The 21358-nt window shown below is 46.1% G+C and overlaps 1 protein-coding gene and 1 pseudogene across 2 annotated transcripts in view; one reads left to right on the top strand and one right to left on the bottom strand.

The window, feature by feature from the left end:
- Window positions 1-18910, top strand: part of LOC117096319 — a 48766-nt pseudogene extending 29856 nt beyond the window's left edge.
- The window catches only part of FOXO1 (forkhead box O1), a 113409-nt gene extending 93171 nt beyond the window's left edge, over window positions 1-20238 (bottom strand). The window contains exon 1 of one of the 2 annotated variants that reach the window (XM_033234503.1): window positions 19180-20238. In XM_033234503.1, coding sequence (XP_033090394.1) covers window positions 19180-19809 — 630 coding nt within the window. In that variant the 5' untranslated portion in view covers window positions 19810-20238. The remainder of the gene's footprint in view (window positions 1-19179) is intronic. The other variant, XM_033234494.1, reaches the window with a different exon arrangement.
- Between the last annotated feature and the right edge of the window lie 1120 nt (window positions 20239-21358).

Raw genomic sequence — 21358 nt, 5'->3', positions numbered from 1 at the left:
GACTTTTTTTTTTTTTTTTGAGACGGAGTCTCGCTCTGTCACCCAGGCTGGAGTGCTATCTTTTGTATTTTTAGTACAGATGGGGTTTCACCATGTTGGCCAGGCTGGTCTCAAACTCCTGATCTTGTGATCCGTCCACCTCGGCCTCCCAAAGTGCTGAGATTACAAGCGCTGGTGCCATGAGCTACGGCACTCGGCCAACGACTGTGACTTCTAAAACGTGAATATTATAAAATTCTAGCTTCAGCAATTTCCCTCTGCTTCATCGAATTTTGGATATTTGAACTTCGTAACAATTCATTTTTGTTTTGTTTTGAGACACAGTCTCACTCTGTCACCAGGCTGGAGTGCAGTGGTGCAACCTCAGCTCACTGCAACCTCCACCTCCCGGGTTAATGCGATTCCCCTGCTTCAGCCTCCCAAATAGCTGGGATTACAGACATGTGCCACCACGCCCAGCTAATTTTTTGTATTTTAGTAGAGACAGGTTTCACCATGTCGGCCAGTGTGGTCTCGATCTCCTGACCTCAAGTGATCTGCCTGTCTCAGCCTCCCAAAATGCTGGGATCACAGGCGTGAGCCACCGTGCCCGGCCTGAACTTTGTAACCATTCAAAAGGGATGTTGGGACCCAGGACACACTACCCCAAAATATGACTGTAGGAGATCAGAATATGCCACCCCAAAATATACTTCCTTGGCGTATTTTGAGCTGGTTATTCTGAGAAACTGCAGACACCGGAGTAGACAAGAAAAGCTGTCCTTTTGTAAAAGAAATTTGCATCCATAAAGGAAATCTACATTAGTAAAGTATCTGTACCAGGAATAGGGCTGCTCCAGACAACTTTTATTACCTGAGAGACTTTATCCCCAAGAGCAAGACAATTGTTATTCACCATATAATTCTTCCCCTCATCTTCCTATAACTTATGTAGCCACCACTCCACCAAAAACCTCAAACCCTGATTATTTTCTGCAGCTCAGTATACAATATAAGCTTCAATCAAGGAACCTGCATTGTATTTTGTGGGACTCTTGTGCAAACATAAGTATAAATAAAATGACATTTTCTCCTGTAAGAGTCTACCTTGTGTCAATTTATTTATTTCTTCCCCTCCCCTGCCCTGAGATGGAATCTTGCTCTGTCACCTAGTCTGGAGTGCAATGGTTTGATCTCAGCTCACTGTAGCCTCCACCTCCTGGGTCCAAGCAAGTCTCATGCCTCAGCCTCCCAAATAGCTGGGATTACAGCCATGAACCACCACATCTTGGCTAGTTTTTGTATTTTTAGTGGAGATGGAGTTTCACCATGTTGTTCAGGCTGCTCTCCAACTCCTGAGCTCAAGTGATCCACCCGCCTCAGCGTCCCAAAGTGCTAGGATCACAGGCATGAGCCACCACGCCCAGCTATCTAGTGCCAATTTAAATCACAGCCCAGCCCAAAGAACTTAGAAGGGTGGGGGGAAGCCATTTTTCCCTAACATATAGCTTCTGGTGCCCAATGTGGAGCATCCTTCACTGGCTGGGACACCACTAGCTCCAGGACTGTTCCAGCTGCAGGATCCTGAGACCCTGACAAACGCCAGCTGCAGCTAAAACTTTTTACCACATTGGGCTCCCACATCTCTGCCTGCAGAGTCTGGTCAAAGCAAGAGTGGTAAGAGTCTCTTTTTCTTTTTCCCTTTATCTGTATAATCCTCATTAACTTACAGCTGAGGATGCTCTATAAGCTTCAATCATCTGACTCTTCTTCGAGTCACCAATGCATACGAAACTACAATTTTTTTATCCTGTTAGTCTGCCTTATGTCAATTTAATTATTGGCTCCGTCAAAGAACCTAGAGTAGAGGAAAGCCATTTTGTGTTCCCCTACAGGGATAATTATTGATGGAGGTTCTGATTACATTCAGGAAACAGAAACACACTCATAAACTTTTAGTTGGTAGCAGCAGAACACTCCCTTCCTCAGGTCAAAATACAAACTGGCTACGAGTTCCTTTTTGTAGCTCTTCCCAACTGTTGATACTTTGTACTGACAATACTCGTAAAGGCATCACAAAAAGTTCTTCCCACCATGTATACTTAGATGCAAAACAGTTCAAAAACACTAAAATGTCAAACTAGTCAAAAAATAAATCCAAATAAAAAATGCAAAACCTGAATATGATTGTTAGCATTTTCTCATTATTGTGCACTATTTTCATAGGCTCCGGCTTCCATAAAAAGCATGTGCATTCAAAGGCCGGGCGCGGTGGCTCAAGCCTGTAATCCCAGCACTTTGGGAGGCCGAGACGGGCGGATCACGAGGTCAGGAGATCGAGACCATCCTGGCTAATACGGTGAAACCCCGTCTCTACTAAAAAATTACAAAAAACTAGCCGGACGACGAGGCAGGCGCCTGTAGTCCCAGCTACTCGGGAGGCTGAGGCAGGAGAATGGCATGAACCCGGGAGGCGGAGCTTGCAGTGAGCTGAGAGCCGGCCACTGCACTCCAGCCTGGGCGGCAGAGCGAGACTCCGTCTCAAAAAAAAAAGCATGTGCATTCAACTATACACAGCAAAAATAAAATTATTAATACCTTCTTAGTGCATTCCAATTTTACTTTTTTCCTGTCTTCCTCTGCTGAAGGAGCCAAAATGTGTATTTCCCCACACTACCACAGGAAACAAAACAAGGGAATTCCACCTAAATTGAAGGATGTCAAATTCCCAGGCATAGCCAAGCAGGATGTCAAAGGTCATACCCCATATCTGGCCAGCCCAAAATACTATTAATATATTTATAGCTAGTATGAATAACCATAAATCCAAAAGCTTTAGCCTGATGAAAGAACAGGCATTAAAAATTAAGTTTTCTAAGCCTACATGGATATGCTGTCCTAGTAACATTCAGGTTCATTTGCACAATAAATATGACCAAATGAGTCATTATGCTCTAATCAACAGCCTTTCATGTGATGTGCCTTGTGCAGGTCTGCGGAAAAGTGGCTAACTTGTTTCAGGCCAGGTAACAAGACAGCAACGTGAGGGAGCCGGGATGTCCCCTGGAGAAGTGGGCTTTTGTGCAAACAGCCCATCACAAACCTTAAGGTTTAATAAAAGTCAATGTCATTTTAACTGAGTCTCAGCAAGCCACACAGAAACAAGCTTCATAGGACACATGACAAAGTGGAAAGGGGGTGTCTTCATTTCAAATCCCAGGAGTGTATTCACACAGTTAAGGATCACAGACAATTCTGTCTTGAAAAGAATCAATCTGATGCATTACCCTAGAATCTAAGTGTTAAGTTCTCATTTTATCTCTCTGACTTAATTACTTCTTCCTCCCAATACCCTTTTTTAAATGAATTCTCTAAAACAAAAATGGGGGGGTGGGGAGTGTAAATGAGGCTTAATTGGAGGCCCCCAAGTTGTCAATCATGACAGAATTGATGATGACTTCCATGGATGAAAGTGTTTCCCCTGATGGGTGCAGCACACCAACATGGCACAAGTATACATATGTAACAAACCTGCACGTTATGCACATGTACCCTAGAACTTAAAGTATAATAATAAAAAAAAAAAAAGAAAGTGTTTTCCTTGTCCCTTCTTGCCATAAACACAGGCGGAAGTCATGGTTAGTCTAAGAAACATAACCACCAACAGCTTGTCTTTGATTGAAACGTGTCCCTATTTTCATCACAAAGGAAATGATTAAGTAGGGTCCGCCTATATGTTCAGCATTTTATATGACCTAAGATCATCTACATCGTTAAATGAGATCGCAGAGCGTTATTATTTTTTTTCTTAGAAATATAATGTATAAGGCATACAATCAAATTAGGTAATAAATTCAGAAATTGATTGACTTCAAACATATACCCTCCAATTGTTTGTGAGGAAGCAGAATTCACAATAAATTATGGGCTCCATCTGTATTCATTTTATTCCACATCCCTATATTCTCCACCTCTAGTTCAAAATAAAGCAATCACACCAAAGAATGCAATGGCACAAACTTTAACATTCAAACTGTTACAGGAAAGTGGTCCCAATCCAGACTCCAGGTGACAGTTCTTGGATCTCACGCAAGGAAAAATTCTGGTCCCTAGAGTCAAGTGAAAGCAAGTTTATTAGGAAAGTAAAGTAATAAAAGAATGGCTACTCCATAGACAAAGCAGCCCCAAGGACTGCTGGTTGTCCATTTTTATGGCTATTTCTTGATGATACGCTAAATGAGGGGTGGATTGTTCATGCCTCCCCTTTTTAGACCATCTAGGGTAACTTCCTGACTTTGCCATAGCACTTGTAAACTGTCATGGGGCTTGTGGGAGTGTGGCAGTGAGGACAACCAGAGGTCACTCTCGTGGCCATCTTTGTTTTGGTGGGTTTTAGCCAGCTTCTTTACTGCAACCTGTTTTATCAGCAAGGTCTTTATGACCTGTATCTTGTGCTGACCAACTATCTCATCCGGTGAGTTAGAATGCTTTAACTGTCTGGGAATGCAGCCCAGTAGGTCTCAGTCTCATTTTACCCAGCTCCTATTCAAAATGGAGTTTCTCTGGTTCACATGCTTCTTGACAAAACTACTTTTTAAGAGGTTTGAATCTCAATTAAGCTGAACAGATAAAGAATGTTTATTTCTGAGTTAGGCACCACAGGAAGAACTGTAGGCTAAAAAGAGATCACAAAGAAGGGCAGTGACACCCTGAGGGTCTACTCCTCAAGCACAGGGACAGGCCGATTCCAAACCAAACACTCAAGAGCAGGCAGGTAATTCTCGAAGCCTGTGACAATCATGCTTTTTAAATTGTTATTTTAATAATCTGGATTGTGTTTAGCTTTGGTTGTTGTTGTTGTTTTTGAGATGGAGTCTCACTCTGTCACCCAGGCTGGAGTGCAGCAGCACAATCTCGGCTCACTGCAACCTCCGCCTCCTGTGTTCAAGGAACTGTCCTGCCTCAGCCTCCGAGTAGCTGGGACTACAGGCGCCCACCACCACGTCCAGTTAATTTTTGTATTTTTAGTAGACACTGGGTTTCGCCACGTTGGCCACGCTGGTCTCAAACTCCTGACCTCAAGTGATCCGCTGACCTCGGCCTCCCAAAGTGCTGGGATTACAGGTGTGAGCCACTGCACCTTGCCTAGTTTTGCTTTTTTTTTTTTTTTTTTTTTTTTTAGAAGATACATGGTCCCGGTGTGTTGCCCAGCCTGGCCTTGAACTCCTGGGCTCAAGGGATCCTCTGGCCTCAGCCTTGCAAATAGACAAGACTACAGGCGCACACTACTCTCTCTGCCTGGATGGATTCTGCTTTTTTTAATATAAAAAGTACATTCTAGGTATAGTTCAGAACATTGAAAGTATCAAAATGGCATTTCAAGAAATACAAAGCACCTTAAAGAAATATCCACAATTACTGGAATGTAATTCCCTAGGAGAACCACTACAGAGCACAGAGGTCACAGCAGGAAAGTATCCACTCCAAAACCAGAAAGGAGGATGTCAGCAACATCAAAACAGGCCTAATTACAGGAATCTTTAACCCTGACAAATTTCCTTCCCATGATTTTTTTTTAATTATACCAAATACTTCGAGAGAAAAAAACAATAAGAAAAACATTCTGATAACCTCTAAAATGTAGTCATCAACTGCTAAATGTTTAAAAAGTGTTTTATCATCAGAAAGCCTTCATATTAATACAAATGCATGACATACAATTATACATTTATTTATAATATAAATATAATTTATTATAAGTAAATCCAGGTCCTACAAAATTCATTCTATCTCACAAATTTCACAAGTTCAGTAAACTGCTCCAGGCACACTGGTAACAGAAGAGACTGGGAGTATGGGAATCTTTCAAATTCAACGTATGTAAATGTCATAATGGGCCACTGAAGAGAAAATTAAATCCTAAAAGGATGAAGGGGAGAGACCAATTCAGTCATACAGATTACAGAACTCTCAGGGTAGGATGATCCACAGGAAGCTTTCCCATTCATCACATGTAAATTTCATGATGGCCTACATACCTACCCATCCAGAGAGAAAAGTTTCCAATGCAACCAGCTTGGTGCCAAGTACACAAACAACCCCAGTTGATATTTACAAGTTTTGCAAGTTCCCCTCTCCTTCCTCCTCCCTCCCCGTTTAGGAGGTAGCCCTGCAGAGAGAGAGTTCTGCTGCAAACAGAGGAGGTAATTGTAACTCAAGAGAGCCCACTTTCTCCTGTATTCAAATCACAGTACAGTACGATGGCAGGCTGAAAGCTACTGGTGTGACAAACTGGCGATTCTTTTTTTTTTTTTTTTTGAGATGGAGTCTCTCTCTGTCACTCAGGCTGGAGTGCAGTAGCGCAATCTTGGCTCACTGCCTCTGGCTCCTGAGGGCCCGCCAACATGCCTGGCTAATTTTTGTATTTTTAGTAAAGACAAGGTTTCACCATGTGACCCAGGCTGGTCTCGAACTCCTGACCTCAGGTTATCCACCCGCCTAGGCCTCCCAAAGTACTGGGATTACAGGCATGAGCCACCGTGCCAGCCCAAACTGATGATTCTGCAAATTAAACCTCACAGCTCATGAAGGCACATCATCTCTGATACAAAATTATGGTGACCGAACATACTTATCTCGATGTTACTTATGCAACCTTATGCTGAAGGTTAGAAGAGAAAAAAACTTTCTCATGTCAAAATAGAACAATAAAATCCACATTGTGACTATTACTACCTCAAGAATCTGCCAAAATAAGAGCTTCTAGCTAAACCATATGCAAACCATTTCCTTTGACCTTGCTTCCAAGCAACCAAAATGTCTCAAGTATTTGAAGTTTACTTGTATGGACCACTCCCAAATATTTATGTGGTTATTTTGTTTTCAAGCTTTGAAGGACACAATATTTACACAAGCCTGGGAATTAGGTGATTCAATTATAATTTATCTCTCCAAACTTAATTTGAATCTAAATGCTTTCCCCCCAACCCCGCAAGACATAGTATTGCTCTGTTACCCAGGCTGGAATGCAGTGGCACAATCTCAGCTCACTGCAACCTCCGCCTCCTGGGTTCAAGCCATTCTCCTGCCTCAGCCTCCTGACTAGCTGGGATTACAGGCACGCGCCACCACACCTCACTATTTTTTGTGGTTTTAGTAGAAGCAGGGTTTCACCATGTTGCCAGGCTAGTCTTGAACTCCTGACCTCATGATCCACCTGCTCCACCTGCTTCAGCCTCCCAAAGTGCTGGGATTACAGGCATGAGCCACCACGCTGAACCTCTAAAAGCATTTCTTTTCAGATACAGAAGGCAGCATGCCTTTTCACTCTCACCCTTGCCACTGCTGCAAAAATGAAGACCCTCTCATTCTGTGCTGGGAATTCCTCACTCAAAAAGGGGTTTTCCCTCAGTCACTCGCATGGCAGGCTTCTGAGCCTGGTACCCGCAGAGGAAATGCACTAATTTTTTAATTAAAAAAGGAAAACCAATATAAAAGGAGAGGGCTGAAACACTGAAGAGACAAAGCCCAGTGCCTCCAGACCTCAGCTAACTCTTCAGAATGCCAAACCACTAAAGAAATCTTTATCTTCCCACATAATCCAAACTGGTTTCCCTCTTCCTCCTTTTCTTATTAGGCCCAAATAAGACTTAGAGGATTAATCATGCACATTGGCTTTTTTACTGCAGTTACAAAATGCAACCACTGAGCTTCCCTCCCTTTCCTGATGCCAGGTTCACTTAGCTACTTTAAGATTTGTAAGTACTTTGTAAGTACTCAGCAGTACTTGCAAAGGCAGTACTCTAACACCTTCAAGATGGGGAAACCATGGTTGTAAACAGAAACACGCATTTTCCCCCCAACTTGAATGCTTTATCATATCTCTAACATGGTAAGAGCAGAGATTCACAAAACCATGACCTATATTTTCCAGACTGTTAGAACAGCAATTGAGAAAAACTGTTCATCCAAGAAATACCTTTAATCAAACAAAAAAGAACACAAGGATACAAGGGAAGGCCTCTCTTCCACCCTCTTTCTCATCACAGGTTAGCTTTAATCGGATAAGATGGGTAGGGGCTCCAGGGCTCTTAAGCTCATGGGGTATATCATTAGGACCAGCCCTGTACCTCAACTGCACAAAGAATGAATGACATTGTTATTAAGACAAACATCATCTAGGGAGAAAAATACATCAAGGCAGAAAAAAGATTTTCTTTTTAGGTCTTGAAGATCTGTATACAGATGCTAGAACCAAGTTACACTGAAAAAGTTGACAGCCTGGAAAGTTTTCGAGTGGTTGGCCAGAGATGTATAAAGGATACAGTGGGGCTTGTTGGAAGTAACAGCACTTCCCAGATGAGGGGTGCTGCAGTGTAGACCAAGGGGCCACAACACTTTAGAGGTGGTACTGGCCTCTGAGAAGGCAGAGGTCTCTAAGAATTAAAGAACTCCTATGACTTAAGGTCAGCAGAGATAGGCTATCTTGAAAGAAATGATCTACCTCCCTTCCCTGAGGGAGATAAGACCCTACTACATTTCTTCCCTTCAAAATTAGAACCAAGATGAGAAAGGAGTTGAAGGATGAATATGTTTTACATAATATCTTTACTTACAGAAATTAAAAGACCAAAGATGAGCTGTAATTCTGAACTTCACTGGATCTACAAACATCAATAGTGGTCGGCAGGGCACGGGGGCTCATGCCAGTCATCCTAGCACTTCGGGAGGCTGAGGTGGGCGGATCACTTGAGGTCAGGAGTTTGAGACCAGTCTGGCCAACATGGTGAAACCCCGTCTCTACTAAAAATACAAAAATTAGCCAGGCCTGGTGGTCTCTACTATTACAGGTGTGCCTGTAATCCCAGCTACTTGCGAGGCTGAGGCAGAAGAATCGCTTGAACCTGGAAGGCAGAGGTTGCAGTGAGCCAAGATCAGGCCACTGCACTCCAGCCTGGGTGACAGAGTGAGACCGCACCTCAAAAAAAAAAAAAAAAAAAAAAAAATTAGACTGGCCAATTCCATATTGTTTCCTGGTTGGTTTTGAATAGTTTTGCCTGGCATCATTAACAATCATACAAGCGTGAGATCCTGGTGCGCTTTGAAAGCTATTTTCTGAACGTGGAAGATAACTTAGACATGTAATAAAACTTCATGGTAGTGGCCTTTCTCGTTTACTTTTACTTAACTGTCCCCCGGACCCTCATCAGCAGTGTACCTTTTAAATAAAATATCTGTTTCTATAGGGATAAACATCTTAGTAAAATAATTTTCTACATTTCTTCTTTTTTTTTTTTAGGCAGAGTCTTGCTGTCACCCAGGCCCTGGCTGGAGTGTCGTGGCACAATCTCAGCTCACCACAGCCTCCACCTCACAGGTTTAAGGGACTCTTGTGCCTCAGCCTCCCAAATAGCAGGGACCACAGACATGCACCACCACCGACTAATTTTTTGTACTTTTAGAAAAGACAGGATTGCACCATATTGGCCAGGCCAACTCCTGGCTTCCAGTGATCCACCCACCTCAACCTCCCAAAGTGCTGGGATTACAGGTGTGAGCCACCATGCCCAGACAGCTCTCCTAAACACTTGTCATTTCTAAATGGCTGATGAGTATTATTTAATCTGCATCTGTGCCTTCTGATGTGCCACAATGCCGTTTTTACTGCATAAACCTTTTGGTTCAACATGAGCCAGTCAGACTCACTCCAAGTACACTTAACACTGAATATATTCAGTCCTACTGGACTGTATGGTGTCAATTTTGGGTTTGGCCTATCCAAATTTAACCTCCTCTGGATCTACTGAAATACCCCATTTTAATCTTCATTCTTGCATTTCGGTTAGTGAGAAGATAAATATTACAATGAGAAAGCTATCAAGGATATCTAATATTTAGCTAGCGCAATATTAGAACTGACATTTACATTTTGAAATATCTTTTCAATCCAATATAACCTTCTCTCACAATTGCCTTAAATATATTTTGAAATTGCTAACTTCAATTCAGAATTTCTCATTTTTCAAAAAAGCAAGACTTACATTTAACAGTAATCTTTATTTGAATCACTCTGCTACCAGGACACTGGGCCTCACTGAAGTTAATTTTAAAGAAAAGATCAAGCAAAAAGCTAAATACATTATAAATGCCAACTATTCACATTAAGTCAATTACATAATCTGTTCTACGTATTGCCAAATTCCGTATGTCAGTTTCAAAATCAACTGCAGTACACTGGCTTTAAACTGCATTCCACAGGACTCCATATTTACACATGTGTGTTCCCAAGAAGTTGCATTTTAAAATTTTTTAATGTAATCACATTTTCATAATTTCTTATTTGGCAAAAACAAAGATATCATTTGATAAATTTGGTCTGTAACACAGCGTTCTTTTCATAGTATGTCCTTCCTACCCTATACTTCTCAAACTTTGTGTGTATTTCATACGCCTATCACTCGAGAAATTTTTTTTTTTTTTTTTGGAGACGGAGTCTGGTTCTGTCGCCCAGCGTAGAGTGCAGTGGCGCCATCTCGGCTCACTGCAAGCTCCGCCTCCTGGGTTCACGCCATTCTCCTGCCTGGGTCTCCCCAGTAGCTGGGACTACAGGCGCCCGCCACCACGCCCGGCTAATTTTTTTTGTATTTTTAGTACAGACAGGGTTTTACTGTGTTAGCCAGGATAGTCTCGATCTCCCGACCTCGCACTAAAAGTCTCGATCTCCCGACCTCGCACTCAGAGAAATTGATACTTCCAGAATTTTCAGGCCTTTATGAATACCAGTCCACCATCCCAAAAATGTACCTTGAAAATAAGATGAACTAATGGACAGAAAGATGTGCATTTACACAGATATGTGATCAAGCAAGCATAATGAAATGTTATTAGTAGAAAAGGTAGCAGAAGTTCTTCCAACTTTGCTGAATGCTTGAAAATTTTCATAGCAAAATCATAAGGCAACAATCTCCCATCTCCCCCGCTTTTTTTTTTTGGAGATGGGAGTCTCACCCTGTTGCCCAGACTGGACTACAGTGGTAGGATCTAGGCTAACTGCAACCTCAGCGCTCCCCAGCCCCCTGCCCCAAGTTCAAGCAATTCTCCTGCCTCAGCCTCCCAAGTAGCTGGGACTACAGATGCACGCCACCACACTCACTTAATTTTTTCTATTTTTAGCAGAGATGGGGTTTTGCCATGTTGGCCAGGCTGATTTCTAACTCCTGACCTCAAATGATCTGCCCACCTTGGCCTCTCAAAGTGCTAGGATTATAGGCGTGACCCCCATACCCGGCCCAATCTCCCACTTTCAATGCCTGCTTCAATGGCCAATACAGAACTTCATTTTTCTCTAAGACACTTAACTCTTCCCACTGCATATCATAGTTATTCACACGTTGCATCTAGTCTTCCTACTGGATCTATGTTTTGAGTCATTGCTACCACTCAAAAGTACCTAGCACATCTTGTACACAGTAATCATTCAACAAATAAAAGGAAAAAAAGTACTTTGACAATCTGTTGAAAATAAAATAACTGTTCTTTAGTTATATTACTTCTTAAATTATTCTCACATGATACAGACTGATATTCTCAACACACAGGAAGCTGAAATATAAAAGACCCATGTTTCAAGAAAGAATTTTTTTCCTAACACCATATTTACAATATAACTGAGAAGCTAAGACATACAGACATTAAATTATATATAATACACAGCAGCATGAATTAAAAGATTACCAAATAGTCACTCAAAGGACAAAAATTCCTCTGGGTAGGAGCCAAGATTGGAAGTTGGTGAACTGACTTGAGCCTTGCAGTCTGAGCAAGATCTGCAGAATTTTGGGGCACAAGATGATCTAAGCTCTGGAGAGTCTAGGCCTGAAATACTAAAAGCTAAACTAGGAGAATGGTTAGGGGGTGGGAACTGAAAGTCTCAACAGACCCTGAGAAAGAAGAGTTAACAGACTTGGGAACACTGAACACCAGTAGAGTGCTCAGGAGGACATCAAGGTTTGAAAACTAGGGAGAGCTAACTAGACGATTAACCCAACTGGGGACCTTGAAATGAGCCATCTGAGGGCAGGGGGAAATACAATATGTTCGGTTTTAGACATACTGGATTTGAGATAAAAGTGGGACATCCAGAGCCTTTAGGTAACTAGATAGACAAGGCAACAGAGAGTAAGTTATCTAAGAAAATAACAGAGAAAAAGTTCACACCTAGTCCTGAGGTACACTTATGAATGAGGATAGGAGAAGGGAAAATAAGTGAACCCACTGGAGAAGCCAAATGGCAGGAGGACCACTGTAATGGAATCCAAGATAAGAAATGATTTCTGAAAGCAAAGTTAAGAAAAGGAAGACTTGGCCGGGCACAGTGGCTCACGCCTGTAATCCCAGCACTTTGGGAGGCCGAGGTGGATCACGAGGTCAGGTGAGCGAGACCATCCTGGCTAACATGGTGAAACCCCATCTCTACTAAAATACAAAAAAAATTAGCCAGGCGTGGTGGCGGGCACCTGTAGACCCAGCTACTTGGGAGGCTGAGGCAGAAGAATAGCATGAACCCAGGAGGTGGAGCTTGCAGTAAGCCGAGATTACGCTACTGCACTCCAGCCTGGGCAACTGAGCAAGACTCCATCTCAAAAAAAAGAAAAGAAAAAAAGAAAAAGAAAAGAAAGACAGGCTGGGCATAGTGGATCACGCCTGTAATCCCAGCACTTTAGGCAAGCAGATCACGAGGTTAGGAGTTCGAGACCAGCCTGATCAACATGGTGAAATCCTGTCTCTACTAAAAGTACAAAAATTATCTGGGTGTGGTGGCGCTAATCCCAGCTACTCGGGAGGCTGAGGCAGGAGAATCACTTGAACCCAGGAGGCGGAGGTTGCAGTGGGCCCAGATCACGCCACTGCACTCTAGAGGCCTGGATGACAGAGCGAGACTCCGTCTCAAAAAAAAAAAAAAAAGAAGAAGAAAAGGAAGACTTAGACACACATGCCCCCAACTCCCAAAGACTGCAGCTTCAGGGATCATCAGAACAAAAACCAGAATTGGGGGCTACACAGGCTAATTCCCTAAACAGCTCTCCCTTGATTTTTTTTTTTTTTTCCAGTAATCAATATGGCTTGAAATAAAGGACACATTTTGAATTTATGCCCTTTTTAAAGTAGTAAGTAAAGGTAAAATTCACTAAATTATAAAAGGAGCTGCAGATTTACCTTTTCAGTTGTATTCGACTTAATATCAAAACTAACTTGCTTTTTTGTTTTCCTTTTTAGCTTTTATCAAAACTATACAAAAATGGATGAAAGAAAAAAAAAAGTAGCCCAAATTCCTGCCAAGTGGCAAGAAAAAGTCAACCCAAGATTCAACTATTGGCGGTACTTAACTTACAAGTTGATAAACCACAGGGAGAAGACTGAGTGGAGTAAACTGGGATGCTAATAAAGCAAGTTTTTTAAAAGGCTGAACCATATAAAATAGTCAACGTACAAAAATGTATTTTTCATGTTTCATATGTTCCTTACAAGACTACAAATAACAAGCAGTAACACCTACAAAGAATTTCTGTGCCACTGACTTGATTTTTGTTCATCCTCATCAGCAACTGGCAAAGAGGAAGATGTCTTCCACACTTTACACTTTAAGTACTTGTACACAGCATATCCCTTAGGCACCAAATACCTACTTTTTCGAGTACATGTGGTCTTCTGTTTCATGGCTGAGGAACACCACCAGAGGCAACAGAATTCTGTATGCACCAAGAAAAGGTGGTTGGTTATATGACCCCAGGGAGATCCTGGGGGGTTGGGCAAGTCTCTGCAAGTTGTTGCTACAAAGGCAAAGGCAAATCTTGAACTGCAGGGAAGCAGACCAACTCCCACACAATTGAAAATTCTGCCTTCCCCAATCACTATGCGGTATTTACACTGCCTTTCCAAGAGGATCCCCAGAAAGTCCCAAAGCTACAGCACATATAGGACAAAAGAATGGCTCGGTAAATTCCCATGATGCCAGGGAACTGGGTAGTTTCCAAGGGCAGAGTGTTCCAGAAAAATGCAAATCATTCATGCTTCCCCAAAGAAATTCCAGCCAAATACAGCTCCTATCTTAGAAAGTCTAATACAAAATTGCAGTTTAGATGCTTGGATGGAGGGGCTAGAAGCACAAGGACAGGCAACATGTTCAGTCTACAAGGGATACTAACTTGCCACTGAATATTCTTCCCCCTCATCCCCATTTCATATCACCTCTGAGAAGATTCCCTGTGTGTGCAGAGCATGAAATCTATGTGTCTGCTGCCAATGTGACACCTTTTCAGCAATTTTGGGGTCTTGAAGACCTTTACCTTTTTTTAAGTTTACATAAGAATTAAAATGCCTTATTTTCAGTATTTCAGTGTTTGTCACTTAAAAAAAAAAAAAAAAAAAACTAGGCCATAAGCAATGGTTCGTGCCTGTAATCCCAACTACTCAGGAGGCTGAAGTGGGAAGATCACTTGAGCCAGGGGCAGGCAGAGGTTGCAGTGAGCTGAGATCAAGCCACTGTATTCCAGCCTGAGCAAAAGAGTGAGACCCTGTCTCAGAAAAACAACAACAACAACAACAACAAAAACTTAGTATCATTCAAAAAGAGGCCACTCTTCTTGCCATCCCCTCAATCACGGACTTGCCACAAAACCATGGTAAAAAGTAAAGTTCTTGGGAGTATGAAACAAAGTATTCCAATATGGCATCTATTCTGGAATTTCTGAACAAAATCTTTTAGCTGTCAGACGTATTCAGGTAACTTTCAGCCTTTAAGATGATGCTACATTTAGCTGCATAATCCCCCCATCCATTTTAAATTATTTCCTCATTCTTGCTTCCCCAAGTATATACACAGGATTATCAAGGCTTCCTTTAAGGTAATTTCAGTGACAATCCAGAAGTAGGAAAGATGCCTCAGATCCTCTAACCACTCAGTCTCACCAGGATTGTCTAAGTCAAATGTGACCATGCAGCCATCCTTCTAACAGGATCTCTGTGGCTGGTTCAATTACTCACCTACAGATTATACCCAAATTACAGAATAAATATTTATTTCAAAATATAAGCAAATCCACTGTCAGTTCATAGGCCAAATAAGAAACATCACTCCCAATTAAGTATTTATCTTAAGAATAGGCCGGGCGCGGTGGCTCAAGCCTGTAATCCCAGCACTTTGGGAGGCCGAGACGGGCGGATCACGAGGTCAGGAGATCGAGACCATCCTGGCTAATACGGTGAAACCCTGTCTCTACTTAAAAAAAATACAAAAAACTAGCCGGGCGACGAGGCGGGCGCCTATAGTCCCAGCTACTCGGGAGGCTGAGGCAGGAGAATGGCATAAACCCGGGAGGCGGAGCTTGCAGTGAGCTGAGATCCGGCCACTGCACTCCAGCCTGGGTGGCAGAGCAAGACTCCGTCTCAAAAAAAAAAAAAAAAAAAAAGAATAAAAAGCTTTGGGGCCAGGCATGGTGGCTCACGCCTGTAATCCCAGCACCTCAGGAGGCCAAAGCGGGCAGATCACAAGGCCAGGAGTTCGAGGCCAGCCAAGCCAATATGATGAAACCCCCCCCTCTACTAAAAACACAAAAATTATCCAGGCGTGGTGGTGCGTGCCAGCAGTCCCAGCTATTCGGAAGGCTGAGGCAGAAGAATTGCTTGAACCTGGGATCGGAGGTTTCAGTGAGCCGAGATTGCGCCACTGCACTCCAGCCTGGGCGACAGAGCGAGACTCCATCTCAAAAAAATAAATAAATAAAATAAATATTTATCTTTAATTAGAATCAAAGAGGATACCTCTAATAAAACAATCTAAAAATGTATGTAACAAGAGTTAAGTGGTATAGTCATTCTTTTAATCTAAACTATTCTAAATAATATCAAAACAGAAGAGTCAACTCAAAACTGCCATTTATTTAAAAAAATCGGAGTTCACAATACCACTTCCCAAGCTTTAGAAGGCTTTCTATGTGAGAAAACAGGTCATGGAAATGAAGTTTCACTATTTATAAATACTGCACTAGATTTAGAAGATCCCGGGTTTTCCAAAAGTCTTAGGTTCCACTTTGTGCATGACCTTATAGCAATTCTAGGCAGTATTAAAACAAGTGTAAGACATTTAACATACCATCCCCACAAACACGAAATGCATATTCTTCAAATATAACCGGCACTTAACTATCTAAAGAATGACATTAAAAGTTTTTGAATTCACTAACAGTTTTCCAACTGGTTTGTCCTATGCAAACGACTCAAACTTTCAGGCAGGCCCCAGGAAGCAGCACACAAGAAACTATTTAATTAAAGATTCAGCCCAATTCCCAGTAGTAAATCACAGGAAATATTTTGTTCCAAAGCAACGTCTCCTCAGTCCTAAAACAGTTAAGTTTTGGTTGATTTGCATTTAAAAACTGGATTTAAGTAAAAAGTCATAGTAAAATTTCTCTTTTATGACTCTTAGAACAGGAGTCTTTCAGATCTGAGAGTGAAACTTGGTTTTAACAAGTAACTCATTTTTATGAAACTCTAACCAGAAGACTAGTTATGAGTTAGAACAGCTCAGGTTGTTTCTTTTCTTCTTAAAATACCCTTTTACTCAAACTGAAAATGCACTTGCTGTAATCCGACTTAAACCAACTGACATTACACCTGAAACATTTACTCATTTGAGAAAAGCAGCCTACTCCAAAGCAAAGCCCCATTAGGCTCCCACTGGGAGCTGCCCAAGGGCCTCCAATTCCAGACAGATAACTTAACAGGTCTCCTAGCTCTGGCAAAGAAATTTAAAAACAAACAAACAAACAAACAAAAAAACTAAATTATTCTTGCATTTTTCAAAGAATCAGAACAAGAACCTGATAAAATGGTTGTAAAGATGATTTAACATCAGAATCTATTTTTTAAAAACCTAAATCTTAAGAAGTGTAAGTCACATTCCTAGTTTAAGATTAACACTTTGACAATGCCATTTGAGACGCAAAACTAAAAATATCCCAAAACACTGCCTTTATCTTTAAAGAAAGGCACTCCAGCAAGTTGAAGTAGGTTGTATCCATTTCCAAGGACTAAAGAATGGTGTAAGTACACACTGTACTTTGAAGGCAAAAAAAGGGGGGGAATTTTTTTTTAATGGCTAATACTCTGTAACAGTTGAAATGGAATTGATAGATGAGCAAGTATTTAAATTCAAATGTTAAGTAAAACAAGATTTGGCAGACAATTTCGATTTTGTGACTTAATAGAATATATGCCAAGCTTAAAGGTAAGAAGGCACTTTACCTTTTTGAAACACTTGGTAAAATTGCATGCAATGCCTCGTAATAAAGCGATAAGTGATACCTTTACTCTGAAACACACTTTGGAAAAAATAAAATGAATCTTGAACTCCTTTCCTTCTCCAGGAACTTCAATATGGTGTGAGTAACTTAACCTTTTTGACACGCATTAACCACAGGGATGACACTGTATGTAAAATAACCTTGGTGTTAACAACTGCGCAGCAAAGACCAATCTTTATTATGCTGTAGAGTCAATATGAGAGGCGAGGAAAGGTTTAGAAAGATGTTTAGCTCGGCCGGGCGCAGGGGCTCACGCCTGTAATCCCAGCACTTTGGGAGGCCGAGGCGGGCGAAATCACGAGGTCAGGAGATCCACAACATCCTGGCCAACATGGTGAAACTCCGTCTCTACTAAAAACACCAAAATTAGCTGGGCGTGGTGGCTCTTGCCTGTAATCCCAGCTAACCGGGAGGCTGAGGCAGGAGAAACGCTTGAACCAGAGAGTCGGAAGTTGCAGTGAGCCGAGATCGCGCCACGGTACTCCAGCCTGGCAACAGAACAAGACTCCGTCTCGGAGGGGAGATGAAAAAAAAAAAGGTGTTTAGCTCAACTAGACAGCCTTTACAGCAATTCCGCCACCGGTGACAGTGAGAAACTGTCAGCTTGGGGAGACCGCGCGGCGACTGGACCCCGCCCCCGGGAAGCCTCCCCGGGGCCGAGGCCACCCCCCCGCCCCAGGTCTACTCCTCGGAGTCGGGAAATGCCTGCCCCCACGCTAAGTCTCTACTGGCCACTCTCTAAAAGGCAAAAATGGCAAAAATCCTCCTTTGAGGCATCGCTCCCTCGACGCCCATCACCACTCCGACTCCCTCAAAACATTGGTCGCAAAGCCCCCCCGCCTGGTCCCTCATCTGGACCTCCATTCTCAAGAACAGGGTGGCAAGGCAGGAAAAGACGCACACTTCCCAGCTCCCGGGCCCCCAGGGCAGCCTCTGGCTTCTCAATAAAAGCCTCCTACCAGGGGCAAGACCAAGTTCGGGCGCTTCCCCTCGTGGAGAAACGCTGGCCTCACGGCTCCCGGCCCGGACGCGCTGGGCCTTTAAAGGCGCGGGCTTCCTGGGCCCGGGGCCCCTCCCACGCCATCGCCACCGCCCGCGCCCGCCCCCGCCGAGGGTCACACTTGAACTTTAGCTCGCCCAGCGCAGCCAGGCGCCGGCGCTCCGCAGGCGGTGGCCGCCCCTTCGCACGTGTCGGAGGCACCACCTCGGGCTCGGGACGCCCGGCCCCCGGCACTCGAGGCCACTCCAGAGAAAACCAAAACAAAGCAAAATGCGCACCGCCTCCAGAAACTGCCTGGCTGGCCCTGCACCGTCCACGGCCGGTCGCGCCCTGCCTGTCCCCTCCACCTGCAGCCCGGTCCCGGGACAGGGAGATTCCGGGGCCCCTCGCCGCGCCCTCCCCCGCCGCGCCAGGCGGAAACAGCTCCGCAGCGCGGCCGCAGAGGACCCGCCCTCCCCCCGCGGAGGTCCGGGAGGGAAGGGGCAGTCGAAGCAGTCAGCGCTGGCCGGGGGAGTGCCCCTCCCAGCGAACCCGTTTCTCCTTTCACTGGCAAACTTTTCGGCCGCTCTGACATCCACTTATTGGCGCACTTTCTTTACTTAGTTCCTCGACGAGCCCCTTTTCGCGTCCCACGCGAACTCTTGACTGGCGCGCGCGCACACCTACTGCCGTCCCCGACCGGACCCGGGCGAGGTCACCGCGACCACCGCTTCTCGCCCGCCCTCCCGGGAACGCGCTGCCCTCCTGTCCCGCACCTTCAGGCCGAGCAAACCTGCACAGCTGCGCCCTCGCCTGACCCACCTCGCCCCCAAGGTCCGGCCGCGCGCCGAGACCGCTCACCTTCCAGCCTGCCGAGCTGTTGCTGTCACCCTTATCCTTGAAGTAGGGCACGCTCTTGACCATCCACTCGTAGATCTGCGACAGCGTCAGCCGCTTCTCCGCCGAGCTCTCGATGGCCTTGGTGATGAGGTCAGCGTAGGACAGGTTGCCCCACGCGTTGCGGCGGGACGAGCTGCTCTTGCGCGGCTGCCCCGCGAGAGGCACGGCGGCGGCGGGGGGCACTGGCGGGTGCTGCGACAGCGGCCCCGGCGGCGGGGGCTGTGGCGGCGCTGGGTGCAGGCAGCCCGCCTCCGGGCCCTGGAAGTCCCCGCACAGTCCCCCGGTGGCGGCCGCGGCGGCCGCCGCCGCCACCGCCGCCGCCACAGAGCCGGGTGCCTGCGGAAAGTCCTCGCTCTCCTCCAGCAAGCTCAGGTTGCTCATGAAGTCGGCGCTGACAGCGGCAGCCGAGGCCGAGGGCAGGCCCGCCGCGGCGTCGGGGTTGGCAGTCGCGCCGCCCGACGGCGCCGGGCTGGAGGTGGCCGAGTTGGACTGGCTAAACTCCGGCCTGGGCAGCGGCCAGGTGCACGAGCGCGGCCGGGGCAGCGGCTCGAAGTCCGGGTCGATCTCCACCACCTGAGGCGCCTCGGCCATGGTGACCCCCGCCCCTCCCCCAGCCGCGGGAGAGCCAAGAAGGGGAGAACGCAGCACTGGGGCCCGAGGGGGAGGGGGCGCGAAGAGACGGTCCGAGATTTGGGGGAACGAAGCCGGTGCGGCGAACGGACGGAAACTGGGAGGGAAGCGCGGCGGAGTGGAAGCGCGAGCCCAGAACTTAACTTCGCCGGGCCATCCACATCGAGGCTCCTCAGGGTCCGCCGCACGGACTGGACGGCTGGCCAGAGCCGCCGGGCCGGGGCAGAGCCTGCGCCGCGCTCCAGCTGACAGGGCCGCGGACGGAAGGACAGACGGATGCCGCGGGCCGCTTGCTCTCCCCGGCTGCGCGCCCGCTGCGCTGCTGCCTGTTGAATGTGGCGGCGGCGGCGGCAGCTGCTGCGACTACCAGGCCGCCCGACTTACGGGATCTGCCGCCGCCCCCCGCCCGCGCCGGCGCGCGCGCCGGCCCGCCCCTGACCGACAGCCCGCGCGGCCAATGGGCATGCGGCACCGCCGCCCGGGCAGCCAGTGGGCGCCGGGCTGGGCGGGGGCCCGGTTTTCCACGGGGAGGCGGCGGTGGGCTGGTGGGGGGTAGTAGGGTGTTTTTCTCTTTCACACACTCACCTCCTTTTTTTTTTTTTTTTGGATCGCTATTATTTTCTGGTAATTCTCGAGTGTTTCTGTGATTCTCTCGCCTTCTCAGTGTTTTGATTGCTAGGAAGCAAAGCAGCGTGGAGGCGGCGGCGACACTTTGTTTACTACGGAGGAGCAGAGCCGAGTACTCTGGAAGCCCGGGTGGGAGGAGGCGCTCGCTGAGCCCTGACCTCTGCTGCGGGCCCAGCCCGGCGGGCGGGCAGGGCAGGGGGCCGGGGACCGGGGGCGCGGACTGGGTGGGTGGAGGCGGCCGCGCGGAATTCTACTCAATCGTTCCCTCCTGGCTCCACCCATGATGTCTTTGCTGAACGACATGGGGAATCGGTGGGTTTTGTTTTGGTTTAATGTTTTCTTTCGCTGCGATCTGTCAAGTCCTCCGGCCCCCTCACGGGCGGCACACGACCCCCGCCCCTGGCGCCGCGGCTCCTGCAGTCGAGTCTGAGCCGAGGGACCCTTCTCCGCGTCCCGTGCCCACCTGTCCGCACACCCAGGCTCAGCCTGTGCCATTCGGTCTAGCCAGAGGCGCGTCACCCAGCCGGGCAGTCCCCAACCGGATTCACTGTATTCTTGACCTTTTTTAAAAGGCTAGAAATGAGGAAAAGGGGCCCCGGCGCGAGGAGGAGATTCTCCCGCCTCCCCGCACACACGGATCCAAAGGCACCCGCGACCGCATGCCCTCCGGGGGAACCTCTTCCCCGGGCGGGAATCTCCCGCTCCGTCCACTGAGTCCAGGGCCGGCAGCGAAGGGCTCAGGAGCGCAGTTAGCGAGAACCAGGTCACTTTATTACTTACCCCTAATTAAATTTAACTGTTTGTTATTTCTTTTTTATTTACAACGGAAGTGATCGGGTGTTAAGTTAAAACGCAAGGGCGGGGGATAGGACCAAAGCCTTGG

This window comes from Trachypithecus francoisi, unplaced genomic scaffold (assembly GCF_009764315.1).
Source record: "Trachypithecus francoisi isolate TF-2019V2 unplaced genomic scaffold, Tfra_2.0 Contig01461, whole genome shotgun sequence".
Classification (NCBI taxonomy): Eukaryota; Metazoa; Chordata; class Mammalia; order Primates; family Cercopithecidae; genus Trachypithecus; species Trachypithecus francoisi.
Note: the sequence above shows the minus strand (reverse complement) of the source record. Positions and strands in the feature narration are given on the sequence as shown.